The 13,941-nt window shown below is 38.4% G+C and overlaps 1 protein-coding gene across 4 annotated transcripts in view; it reads left to right on the top strand.

The window, feature by feature from the left end:
* The window catches only part of MARCHF1 (membrane associated ring-CH-type finger 1), a 175,950-nt gene extending 162,314 nt beyond the window's left edge, over positions 1 to 13,636 (top strand). For all 4 annotated transcript variants that reach the window (XM_089525572.1, XM_089525573.1, XM_089525575.1 and 1 more), the window contains 2 exons: positions 6,267 to 6,414; positions 9,398 to 13,636. In XM_089525572.1, the coding sequence (XP_089381698.1) occupies positions 6,267 to 6,414; positions 9,398 to 9,699 (450 nt within the window). In that variant the 3' untranslated portion in view covers positions 9,700 to 13,636. The remainder of the gene's footprint in view (positions 1 to 6,266; positions 6,415 to 9,397) is intronic.
* The last annotated feature ends 305 nt before the right edge of the window (positions 13,637 to 13,941 follow it).

The following is a 13,941-nucleotide window of genomic DNA, read 5'->3' on the forward strand; positions in this document are numbered from 1 at the left end:
GCCTTTTCTCCTCTTTGTGCCTTTTCTTTCTATGATTCTGAATGCCTGAACAGAAACTAACAATCCTTTATTTAAGGCCACCCATTGAATTCATAGATAAGAAGAAGCTATGGAAACCTTAGTTTTATGCTGTAGGGCTCGTTTACACTGGCTAGAATGCTCTTGGCTACTCCTGGAGTATTCTGGTCCCATACCCACTTCAGATTTCTTTTGCTGCCTCTATAGAAACACCAGAAAACTGTCTACGCCCAGGTCCCCACTGTATTGTCTGGCATCACTGCTGCTGGTGTTAGTCTCTCCCTCTAAGGTCACAAGGCAGCCAGCCATGCGATTGACTCTAGGCACCTCGTTGTGACCTCAAAGGCAGTTACACAGCAGGGATGCATGGGAAGACAGCTGCCTATCTTTGCTATAGAGTGCTTCAGGTTTTCCTGCAAAATCCAGGAAAAAAACCAATTTAAGGGAGGGCTCAGGCAAATTTGGTGCCCAGCTCACCTTATGTCATGAAGATAATCCAAACTCGATTTGGGAGTTTTGCTCAACCTTACAAATTTGAGGAAATTTGGGGGATTGCCTTATGTTTACCTTCCCAGGACTGTCTGAGGATGAAATGCGAATCATTGGATTTACCTCAGGGTTCAGTGTTTGTGCCCAAAGGGAGGGCTGAAGAGGAAGTCTAGGATTGACACCTGGCCTTCAGCTGGACCTGCACCAGGCTTTCACTTTAATCATTCTCTCACAGTTTGACATTTAAGGTTTAAGTTCAAGTGCTTAGCTTAAATACGATATAGGTCAACAAAATGGCCCTTTATTCATCCAATTTACATGTCTGGCCTTTTTATTTCATGGTAGGGTGTCAAAAAAATTGGACTTTTGACAAAATGTTGCAGTATGGAACTCTTCCATTCAGTCAGCCATGTTCTTTTTTGTTACTTCTTTCTGTCCCCTTACCCCTCCCCGACAATGTACACATTTAGTGAACATACCAGGGCCACTGAGTATGTTCAGCTTCAGTGGCCTGGCTCACACGGGCCTCTTAAGGCCTTCCAAGGATATCTTGTAGTTTCTCAGTGCTAGGTGCTGATACTTTAATTTTGTATCGATGTAGTTCAATTTGGCCACTATAGCACTAATACTTGGAGACAGTGGATTATTATTAGTATATATGACCTTGTATTAGATCATGGGGGGTTCTTTGTTTTATTTTGTTTATTGTTGTTGTCATTCTGTATTGCATTAATTATCCTTTATTTTATACTTAGTATTTTTTTTCAGTTTTAAATAAGGAGAAGAGGTCTAGGTCTGGAATGAGAATCATGCAGACCTTAAATTTTGTTGGAAAACAAGTCCCAGCATACCTAGCCAGCATAGCCAGTGAAGAGTGCTGGGAGCTGCACTTCAACAACCTCTGGAGGGCCACATGGCCTAGATATAGTCTAGTGAGACACACACTTTAATGTCATTCCAAGCACGAATGATTTTGTTTTTAACACACAAGCTACAGGGAATAAATGCAAGAACTACTTCTGTACATAGTCCTCGACTACCCTCTAGTGTCTAATACCTGAACTTCCAATATTGGCATTTCAGTACTATACTTAGTTAAAATTAGAAAAAGCATGGTTTTCCAACCAATTATGGATCCATCTGACAACATTCCCATTTATTCCACATTATGGGACATTATCAAAGGTTTTGCTGAAATCCAGATAAATGACATCCACTGTATTCCCGTCATCTGCTAAACTAGTGATCTGATTTTTAAAAAGATATCAGATTAATTTGGAAGGATTGACAAACCCATACTGCCTCCTACTGATCACTGCACTTGCAGAAAGACCCCTGTATAATCCATTCTAACATTTTTCTGGGTATTGAGATCAGGCTGACTGGTCCATAGTTTCTGGATCTTATGTATGTATTATGTATGTTAGTCGCCTTGGGTCCCACTTTGGGAGAAAGGCAGGATTAAAATTAATTAAATAAAATCTTCTTTTTGTCTTTTTTGAAGAGAAGGACTATGTTTGTCCTTCTCCAGTCCTCTGGTACCATACCTGTTCTCCAAAATTTCTCAAAAATGATGGCAAATAGTTCAGAGAGTGCATCAGCAAATTCATTCAGTATTCTGGGCTGCAGTTCATCTGGTCCTGCAGATCTGAATTCATTTAGACTAGCGAGGTAATTCCTAATTCCCTATCAGTTCTGATTTCTTGCTCTGGTCTCTACTGCTCAATAGAAATACAGTTCCTTTTGGGAGAAAACTGAAACAAAATAGGTATGGAGTAATACTACCGTATATACTTGTCTATAAGTAAAAAAAATTAAGCCCAAAACTGGGCTGCAAAATCCTAGGTAGATGTATATATGGATAATACCTCTCTGTGAGCCTTGGGAAAGCTCTGGAGAAGGGAGGGAGGAGAGAAATCAGAGGTTTGAGTCCCTCTTTTTGCACGCCATCAGCCTTGGGGAAAGTTGTGGAGAAAGTAGGGAAATCAGTGGTCTATGTCCCCCTTTTTGCAAGCCATCAGCCTTGGGGAAAGTTGTGGGGAAGGGAGGGAAATTGGAGGTCTGTGCCCCCTTTTTTTGCAAGCCATCAGAATGCCTTTAAATAACATTCAAAAATATTAACAAGCTCAGAATGCAAGAATCCTATGTCCATACATTTTATTTTCACCTGTTAATGCAGAACTTTGCAAAAAAAAAAATTTAAACTGTTGAAGTGGTTATTTCAAACTTTCTTCCTGTCTTCTGAGATGTTATTATTTCTTTAACAGTTCTGTATCATCTGAAATTTTGATCTGATCTGATCATCTAATTATTGATAGAAATTTCAAAGAATATCAGGGTGAGGGCAGAACCTATGATATTCCACTCAAAAGCTCTCTTGTTCGATGAAGAACCTTTGGGGAGCGAGTGCTGTTACAGTCCAGGCATCTGTCAACAAGTCTACATCTTACCATTTTGCTCAATATTTTCTTCTCTTTTTCTATGGTTTCTGGATCTTTGCATAGCTGCTGACCTCTATTGTTTTGTGCTTTGATTTTATTATGTGGCTGTGTTGAATCACATTAGATTTTATGTTATATTTTATTGCTATATTTTAGTACCTTATGGTTTTTTCTTTTGTGAGTCTCTTAAGGCTTTTAGTTTTACTACATCAAACAAACTACGTCAGATGATAGTGTCATTTTAATTCATGGCTAGCATCCTGGTAGTGACATACGTCATGCATGTGTCCTTTTCTGAATGGAACCCAAGAAGCTGTTTTCTAGCTTCTTACATGATCCCACTAACCTCCCTCTCCTGCAATAACCAAACTCCATGGGGAAGTCATATGAAAGAGGAAAGAGTGGCCTCTCCCAGGCTCTGAGCTCTCTTCCCAGGGAAGTTAGACAAGTGCCATTTCTACTTCCTTTTTGCAGACAAGCAAAGGCTTTTCTATTCCTAGAAGATTATCACATGGGAGGCAAAGCGTCCTTTTCCTGTTGTTAAACTGTGTTAATCATGTGATTGGGAGGGAAATTATCACATCTCCGCACACTTATCCCATTCTTCTCTGTGTGTGAACAGTAATGGATGTGTAATTTGGTATTTGATGGGTCCATTACTGTTTACAGATGGGAGAATGGGATAAGCATGCAGGGGTAGGATAATCCTCCCTCCGATCGTGCGATTAACACAGTTTAACGACGGGAGAAGGACGCTTGCTTCCTCCATGTGATAATCTCCCTAGACTCTGCTCTGTGCCATTTAGGATCTCTGCAATTATTGTAACTACCGTAGAAAAACAACATATGCAACTTTATAAAACATGATAAAGGAAATAAAAATAGTCTTTATTATATATGTAGCCTTCACAAGATGTCTTAAAAAGTTAAGATGAACACTGAGCCAGTTCTGTACAAATTTCTTACCAAGTGGGAAGCAGTTTCACTGAAATGCAAAACAAAGCATAAACATTCATTTGTTTCCTACTTGTCATGTTTTACCTAGAGGCTGCTGTTTATTTCTGACATGGTGTTACCACCTATTTGGAATTGCATAAGAAGAAATAGCAGAAATTGAATGTTGCTTCAAACCAGTAATTTCACCATGCACTATGAAAAGTATCCGGAAGGTGGCAGTGTGGCATTACTTTTTCAGCTATTTTAATGAGATACAAATTAATATTCCAAAATTCAGGCTTTTCAACAGTGCAGATTATTAATCTTTTTACAGAAAAAGACAAGAAATATGATTACATAAGGACATCTGATCTGAAATAAAAGCTTTTCTATTAATTATGCTGGTCAATTGCTGGATTAATTCAACACTCCTTGTATGGCACTAAGGGCTAAACTAGATGTGACATTAATAGAACAAACAAACCTTGCATATATGTAAATCCGATTTAGGTGTTTATAAGTGTAACAGAGCCACCAGTGCTACCATGTTCCCTCTATCCTTCCCATGGTGATGGGGAAGGTCTAAGTCTGCAATCACACTTGATTGAACTTTATTGGAGTGCTCCATATGATTAGCAAACTTGATGGTGCAGACCATCAAATAAATTATGTAAACCACATTAAGTGAACATGTAGTTTCTCTTGAGAATTTCCCCAGGAACATGGGAGAGGTATGGGTGGAGGGAGAGCACTGTGGTGTAGTGGTTTGAGCATTGGATTACAACTCTGGAGACCACACTTAGGGGTTTTTAAAAATGCCTGGATATAAAAATAAAAAATTCTGAGCCAAGGAATTGGTTGTTTCACACCTTGTTGTCCCAAGCTTTCAATTCAGCAGTGCAATTTAGAAGTCATTTTGTCATTACTATGAGGGACAGAATGGGAGTGAGAAATTGTTGCTGATCTGTCACATATCGCTTAGGAATCTACCAGTAGATCCCAATCTAGGTTCTGTCTACTCTTGTTGTCTCCAGCAAGCACTATCCCTATTTTAAAAATGGTATTAAAATGATTAGGAACAAGTTGCCCTATTTCAGTAGTTCCTAGGAATGGAAATCATATCAACTGTACTAGACATATAATTATGCTGAAATACATTAATTAAAGGCACTGTGCATATTGTTGGACTGCTGATAGAAGTTCTGTTACATTTCAAAACCCTTGTTTAACTAGACATGGCACATTCATAATCATAATGTGTATTTTTCTTTTGACCTTGATAAAACTTAATTATTTTGGAGACTCTGTAGTACTGTAGATGGTTTTCTTAATTCTTTAATAAGATTTCACAGGGGTCTCTGTTATGGTGGTATCTGTTTATTTTGCAAGCTCCCTGTTTGTCCATAAAGCTGTACTCTGATTTTAACCTTCTCCTCTTACACTCTTTTGCCTGCCTACTGTTATATTTTACTATATCTTCTCCAGGCTAAACACACCCAGTTCCCTAAGCTATTCCTCATATGGTGTAGCTTCCAGACCTTTTGCCATTTTGGTCACCCTCTTCTGTGACCTAGTTGGGGCTTTTGTGCCTCATCTAGAGTAAAACAGATATGACTGCTAATTATTTCTGTATTTCGATGGATTCTTTGGTCCTGTGATTAAGGAGGAGTTATTTTTAAAATACAGCAGGACAGCACTCAGTTATTTATGAAGAATGACTTCCAGTTTAAAGTCCAACTCGTGAATTGTCTTTTTTTTTTTTTTATCAGGCTGAGGGTTGTGGGGGAAGAAGACTTGGGAAGCATTTGTTGATGATGTGTTTATTCCACGATGTTCCACAAAGGATTTGAGCAAAGTAGCCAATAGGTTTTATACAGAAATCAGTGATCTAAAACAAAGGCAGGAATCGTATGGCTCACCAGATCCTGTTGGACTACAGCCAGCATTGGCCAGCACATCTGGAGGGCACTGAGCTGGGAAGGCTGCTCCAAGCCATTGCCATGACAAGGCCTGTGAATATGCCTGTTAGAATGTGCACTACTGACAATGTCTTCATGTTTGCTGACAAAAACTATAGCTATCTCTGTAAAAAGTCATATTTATAGTTCTAACTTCCCTCATAGCAAATATTATATTTCTGTAATGAACTGAAGTTGGACACAGTTCACAAGTAAAGATGCAGACATTTGTCCAGCATACTGGAATATTAAAGAAAAGCTGAATAATCAGTATTTTGGAAAACAGGACCGATACTATTCTGTATTAAGAATGTAAGATTTCAGCTGCCTTTACTACAATATTTGTTTGGATTTGGGGGGAAGCCAGGTTGAATGACTTGTTCCTGAGATCTTGCAAACCCAATTGTTTTTCTCTCATTTGCAGTGGGAAAAACTACAGATGACAACAAGTGAGAGAAGAAAGATAGTTTGCTCAGTCACATTTCACATTATTGCTATTACCTGTGTAGTTTGGTCATTATATGTACTAATAGATCGGACTGCTGAGGAAATTAAGCAAGGCAATGACAATGGTGAGTACTTTTATCATTTCGTTCTTTGTCACTATTAGTGCATCTTTAGAAACTGATACAAAGTAAGACTTCTAGTACTGGAGGAAAGGAGATACTGTCTAGTAAGTAGAAAGAATTTAACACAGCGGTTTGAGTGGGAGGCTTCATCTTGATTTTTTTCTTATAAAGACAGTACCTATTCCATGATAATTACTCATTCTGAGCAACACACACATCTCCAGTATGTCAGTGAGACTTGCGATACAGGCTATCCATTTGTGTGCCCCGTATACATGGCATATTCCTTCCACAAATCCAGAATTTTGAGAATCTCGGCTTTAACTTTCATAAAGGCAGATTTCTAGCCTTTAACTCTGCAAACAACCAGTCTGGAAATATGTGAGCAATGGCTACTGGAAGTACAGAAGGTTCTGAAGGTGGGATTTTTGAGGGGACAGAGTTTGCTCCCCAGAACTGGCAGCAACAAACGTTTGGGAAATAAAAGAACACACCTCACTTAATCTGTGTAATTCATCATAATCGATACTCTTCTGGAGAGTTTAAATACATTGTTTGCTCAGAAAAAGCTAGTATCTGTGTCTCCTAACATTCAAAGGATAGAAAGTCAAGGTTATGCCTGTCAGTGCTACTGAAACTGGTGGCCACTGGACTATTGGAAGACTGTGAGATGTTGGCCAGTCTGTGGATAGTTTCCATGAAACAAAGATTTAGTAGTCAACAGGCACATTAGAAAAAAGTTGCAGATTAGCACATTGTTTAGCCTGAGAAACCCTGTGGTCTAGGAAATTGCTCATGTTATTAATTAGTCAGCACACTCCTACATATATCTACAGAGCGGCCACATCATATGCAACAGAAGAGGCAATGATGCATGTGCCACACCGCATGCACGAGTCCAATTGTTTTCAATGGGGCTCAAGCATACATGGTATTTGCCTTACCCGGCGGGGGGGGGGGCCTGGGACAGATCCCCCGCATAAGGCAAGGGCACACTGTACTAAGAATTAAGCCCCACCAAATTTACTAGGGGCCCCTGCTTCATATAGGACTGTGGCCCTTAAATGGAAGATTTCTGTGCCCAAGACTGTCCCAAAATGCATAATTTTCAGTTATACTTTTCCCACCCTTAAAAATGTTTATATGCCTACTGTTTAAATTTATAACAGTTTCTGACAGCCCATACAGGTGTACCTCAGTTAACAAAATAGACATGTTCCTGGGCATGAATTCTTAAAACAGAAAACTTTGTACCAGTGGTAGAAATAACAAAGACAGGATTAGGTTCCAAGGATTTATTTACTGATTCATTCTGTGGCCTCCACTTTTATTATGATTTCCATTTTTGTGGCCAGATACACAGATCTGTGCTTCCATAACATGATGGGGAAGTTGAGGAGATAGGCTTATCTATTTTAATTTACTGTTCACACATGCAGAGTAAGGGATTGTGGAGCTACTGTTTATCTTGCCTATTGTGGGCAGGCACTCAAAGCCTACATTAGGAGTCTCATCATTTCCTATATAAAAATGTATCAGCCATATTGAGGAGATCTCCAAACAAATGGACTGCTGCATTCAGAGACCTGAGTCATGTTTGCAAGGTGGAAGGAGCAGTGTTCCCTCTGTAGCTGTGTTTGATTGTTTTGGTAAATCTCTCTTGTCTGTCCCCCAGCTGATTTAAATAGGAGAAAATTAATTTTGCACTTAACTTCAGTAGCAGAACAGCATTCATAATTCATATTTTAGAGGAAATAAGTCTTTCTCAGTAAAGCACAGCAAATTCAATAAATCTTCTTTGTAAAAAGGGTTTTGTTCACCTTCAATATCTGAAAATGTGCAATTTAAAAAAACTGATTTGAGATCCATTGACATCAATGGGGCCAAAGGTCAGTTCCAAGCTAGGGAAGCAGACATAGGCAGGGCCACTACAAACAATTTCTCTGTATTAATATATGATGCAGCCACACTACCTATCCCTATTATCATTGGTCCAAACCCTTTCAATTAATCATCAGTTAAAGCAAGCTACCTATATAAGCCATTTGTTCTAATAATTTCTGGGAATCACCCTATTTCTAAAGTAATAATGAGATTCAGGAAGCTATGCAGTTTCATGAAGTGTGTCAGAAGCAAAGCAGAGCTCTTAAAATAATTTCAAAATACAAGCACTGCTGAGGTCATAATAGGGTAACTGGTGTGTGTGAATTCCCCATACAGTTTTATGTTATGTGTCTTTTAAGAAGCAAGGCAGTTCATCCAGATGTGTGACCGAACTTAGACTTGCTAGCAACAATGGGCTTGCCAGCACCAATGGCAGCCACAAAGTGACAGTCATCCTGCTTATCAGTTACAATGTTCTAAGTTAGACCTATGACTTTCTGACTGTTTCCTGTTCATATTTACGACTGGGGTACCATTGGCATGATTGTAAATGTCCCTGAAAACCACTTTAAAATCTAGCTAGCCTATTTCAGAGGAAGGAACTGGGAACTTGCCTAAGGAAACCCTGTGAAACTCATGGGGACACCCTAAGTTGACAGCAGACATTGAGGGGACATGCATACCCAGACAGCCATATTAAGGGAATGAGTTCTGCAGCACAGGCAAGCAAGGCACTGAAGGATGGTGCATCCAGTTCCCTCCTGACAGTGAGCACCATAGTGCCAACAAGTTGCAACAGGACTCCACAAGGTCAGTGCACTGCTGCTCACCGAGAGGGGGTGTTAAGCTGCATTCAGTTCCCTCTTCTACCAAAGACTGCTGCATCAACCTGACTTTCCTCACAATTGCTCTTCTAGGAGTTAGCTGCTGCCTTCATGTCAAGATAGCGGCAAGCAGGTAGGCTGACTTGAGAATGTAGTTTGAGTCATTGTAACTGACCCTAAGCATATTGAAGAAATAGCAATGGTTCAGAAGAAATACCCAGTGATACTAACACTGCCTTTTATTTTTATTTTTTTATTATTTTTCATCTTCCTGAAAGGAGTCCTGGAGTGGCCATTTTGGACAAAACTGGTTGTAGTAGCCATTGGGTTCACCGGTGGCCTTGTCTTTATGTACGTACAATGTAAGGTCTACATTCAGTTGTGGCGAAGACTGAAGGCTTATAACCGAGTGATATTTGTTCAGAACTGCCCAGATACTGCCAAAAAACTAGAGGAGAAAATTTCTTCCTCCATTCAGAACACTGAAATCAAAGACACTGTAGTGGTGCCAGTATCACAGACAATTACAATCTCTCAGCAATCAGGAGAAGAAACTGTTTCTGATGGCATGCCAGTTTGATGAAGCAGCAACTGATTTTTTCCACTGGAGGATAATGGAATGTCCTTTCTACTGTTCAGACACAGTAAAATGGCAAAAATGCTATTTGAATGAAGAGCAACAGGAAATAACCAGGAAAACTGATCAAATGAAGATGCACATTACCACTGGAATGTAATTGCAAAGCAGCTTTTCACCTTTCTTGCTAAGCATAATCAAAAGTGGCAAAAAAGAAGAGACAGCTTCTAAGAGGCAAACAAACATAGCAGCACCACTTTTGATAGCTGAAAAGCCCTGCACTTACAGTTGTACTACTGTGTTCTGTTTACAAGATGGGTGGGACCCTTATATGTATTTGCTACTATGGTCTTTTTGCTAATTATTGTAATCTTGAGAGAAAAATACTTTAAAACAAATTTTTAAAGATTCATATTAACATTTAAAATTATGTAACAGACATACACCGAAGCACAAATTACCTAAATTTCATAATGTGATAACTTAAATACTGAGGTGGCTAATTGAATTCACATACCATCTATGATTTAGAAAGCTATGTAAAAGAAAACTTTTCCAAAATAGTAAACCTTAAGTTTAAATTAAGTAGTATTTAAATATTTTCTGTGGTTCCCTGTAGACACAGATGGTAATTACATTCCAAGGTTTATTTCCAAGTTATATTTATCAGGAGCAACAGTTTACTTAATTGCTGCTTATTTTTTAAAGCATAATAAAGTAAAGAACAAAAATGGACAAAAAATTCCTGCCACCTCTAAAACAATTCTGCTTAAAGGGTAACATGTTAAATAGTCAGAGGTACGATAGTCCAGGAAGGTATGTTAGTTTAATGCAGATGACCTTGAAAGATATTCAGTACTTATTTATTAGTGTGTGAAATATGCAAAAAGGGTGGGAAATGGAAATCTATTCATTTGTTTTAAGAGATCAGGATAGAACAGACTCTGAAGCTGTTGGGATAGTCTTAAAAGAGTAAATATAGGCATAATGTCAGTAACTTCCTGATGTACACATGAAAAAGGCAGAATGATTTAAGGGTTGAACAGTTCAGACATTATTACTGAGTTTCTAAGATATTAACATAAAACCCAAGTGTGATGAAATAAAACAGAAAATACAAATCAGTATAATGGTGTACCAATCAGCAATAACTTGTATGAAAAAAAGAATGTTGGCATCCCATTTCAGAAGACAAAACAATCTGATACTCTAAAGAGAAATAAGTTTCTTCTTCATACCACTGTTACACTTGTTGAATGTATTGTGAGTTGTACCCAAGTAATGTGAGTTATACAAGAACAGTGTTATTAGTAATAAGGGAGACTTGTGATAGCAAACTGCAGTGGTTTAAGTCATTTTATGAGAAGACTGTATTTCATGCTTAAAGAATGCAGAAAATTGCTGATGTTGAAAAGACTCAGGTGATTTATGTGACAGATCTGCTGGATAACTGCAAAAAGTAGATTGCCCATTAACATCAGGAGGTAACGTCTTTTTAGAATCATGGCTTGGTTAAAAATATACCAACCTAGCAAATACTAATTATGTAAAATGATATATTGGCAAAACGTTTAATCCTGGTGATCCTTCATAAATACTAAGCTGTCATATTTCATATAAAAGAGAGCAAAGCCCATTTAACATTAAACTGTGGTTAAAATTACTCTCACAACCTCTTTGCGAAATTTAGATCACAACACAGTGAGTTGATGGGTAGAAAAAGAAGTAGGCTCACAGTCTGAAATAAACTCTAAACTGGAAGGTTTTCTTGCCACAGCTGTGGATATAGTACAATTATAGTTTTGGAGTGTAATGTGTTTTTCTGCCCAGCTATAGACAGATAGCATAATAACACTGCTTTGCAAAGAAGAAGATACATATGGCAGAAAGTTTAAAAGCCAAGGTAGATTCAACGGGTTGCATAAGAAAAGACTGAAACAGTATAAATTGCCTAATGTAATAACAGAAATGTGGATTCAGACAATTGGTTTTCCAAATTATAATTTTGAAGTGTCCATAACAGAACTACACAATATTAAGGGCACAACATGTTTTCACCTACAGATTCCTATGCATATGGAAAGGTTCTATTAATTGCTTAGCCCAAAGCCTGCAACCTCATGGATACATGGAGATTTTGGCACAATTATAAATCAACATGCATTGAGGGGAATGGTCTGTATAAACCCCAGTAAAAAGGTGGAAGGTGCTTATAGAATAAACTCATGGCATCCCATAATGGCATGGTAATTTCAGCTTTCTTACTTAGATACTAAGAAGGAAAACATTTAACTTTTTTCTTCTGAAACTCAATACATAGTTGGAAAAGCAACCATGTAGGAATAGTTATCTCGTTAAAAATATTAAAATGGCACTTGTCCAGACACTTCAGTGTTATACTTTTTTAATATCACTTTTAGATGACTTGTCATTAGAGATAAATTCAAAAAAGTGTTTACATGGGTGAAATAAGATTCCTATAAAGATGATGAAAATTTAACACTAGGGTAATGTTGAATGCCAAAAGAACTTTCAACTCCCTTTGGGGCTGTCACAGGCATTCCCCTCTGGATTATTCTGTTAGCTTTATCAGCATATCTAAGCAGTCTGTTGGTGCTATTGCTACAGCTGGGAAGCAACTGATAGTGTACATTAGTACACACATCCACCACTAAATTAGCTGTCAAATTCTGAATCTTGCAATTCAATGCAATCTATGATGCAAATATTTTATTTGTGTACAATTGTTGGACCTACAAATTTGTTACTTGTTTTACCCAGTTCTCTTTTGCAAAAGAGCTTAGATGCTTTTGTGGATGACTTGTGTATTAAAAAGGTTTTTGGGAAGGGGTGGGAACTTAATATATTACTAATTGTTGTGGAACAAATTTGTATTTGTATTAAACAGATGCCTCAAGGGTAGCTGTAATTATTTGCTTTTAAAGTGTAATAGATTGTCATATATTTAGATAGACTTCCTACAGGAAGTTACATACCATTCATAGATGGGGACGCTTCCGCAGAACAACTTTAATCTTCAAAAATTGTTTGACATAATTATGTGTGTATATACACATATAAAGAGAGCCCCTATACACACCTACACATACACACACTTTGACATATCCAATTTTGTTATATCACACCTTGGAATTGAAATGGATTTGAAATGGATTTAAATGGCATTCAACAGTGTGAAGGTGCAAAATGCTTTTACAGTGGCACAGAGGTTAAGTAAATATCAATGAACTGACACTTCTTGGCCATGTAAGTAGTCAGTAATTGATAGAAGTGCCTTCAGCACTATTACAGGTATGGGTCTTCTTGGGTTTCTATCAGATTTGCATATTTGGATCCTGCAATTTTTGCCTATTTGGCAAAATTGCTCCAGATTTGTCAGGGTGGATGGAGGCCACTGGTAACTTTCATGTCAAGCCACAGATTTTCAATCAGATTGAGGTCTGGGCTTTGAGTGAGCCATGTTAAGATATTCAAGTTCTTGTTTTTAAGCTACACTATTATTTTGACTGTGTTGAGGGTCACTGTCCTGCTGGAAGGTAAAGCTCCACCCAGTCCAGCACCCTTGCAGAATGAAACAGTTTTCCTTTAGAATTGCCCTAGAACAAGCTCTGTCCATCTACTCTCAATCCTGACCAGTTTCCCAGGACATGACAAAAAAGGTCTCCCTTCAACATGCTGCCACATCTAACTTTGGGGATTTTTTTTTCCAGGGCAGTGATTACTGTTGAATTTGCACTATACATTGTATTTTGTGGGAATTCCAAAAACTTCAATTTTGCTTTATCAGACTAAAGAACCTTTCATAGAATCACACAATCATAGAGTTGGAAGAAACTACAAGGGCCCTCCAGTCCAACCCTCTGCCATGCAGGAACTCACAATCAAAGCACCCCTGACAGATGGCTATCCAGACACTGTTTAAAAAGGAGACTCCACTATTCTGTGAGGGAGTGTATTCCACAGCTTGAGAAGTTCCTCCTAATGTTTAGGTGGAATCTCTTTTCCTGTAGCTAGCATCCATTTTTTTCTGGTCCTGTTGTCTGGAGCAGCAGAAAACAACCTTGCTCCACCCTCAATATAACTCCCCTTCAGATACTTACACCATCCCTTCTCTAGGCTAAACATACCCAGCTCCCTAACACTCCCCTCATAGGGCATGGTTTCCAGACCCTTCACCGTTTTGGTCACCCTCGTCTCGACACGCCTTGTCTAGATGTTTGCCAT

This window comes from Sceloporus occidentalis, unplaced genomic scaffold (assembly GCF_023333645.1).
Source record: "Sceloporus occidentalis isolate IW3139 unplaced genomic scaffold, rSceOcc1.0.p SCAF_5, whole genome shotgun sequence".
In the NCBI taxonomy this organism is placed as follows: domain Eukaryota; kingdom Metazoa; phylum Chordata; class Lepidosauria; order Squamata; family Phrynosomatidae; genus Sceloporus; species Sceloporus occidentalis.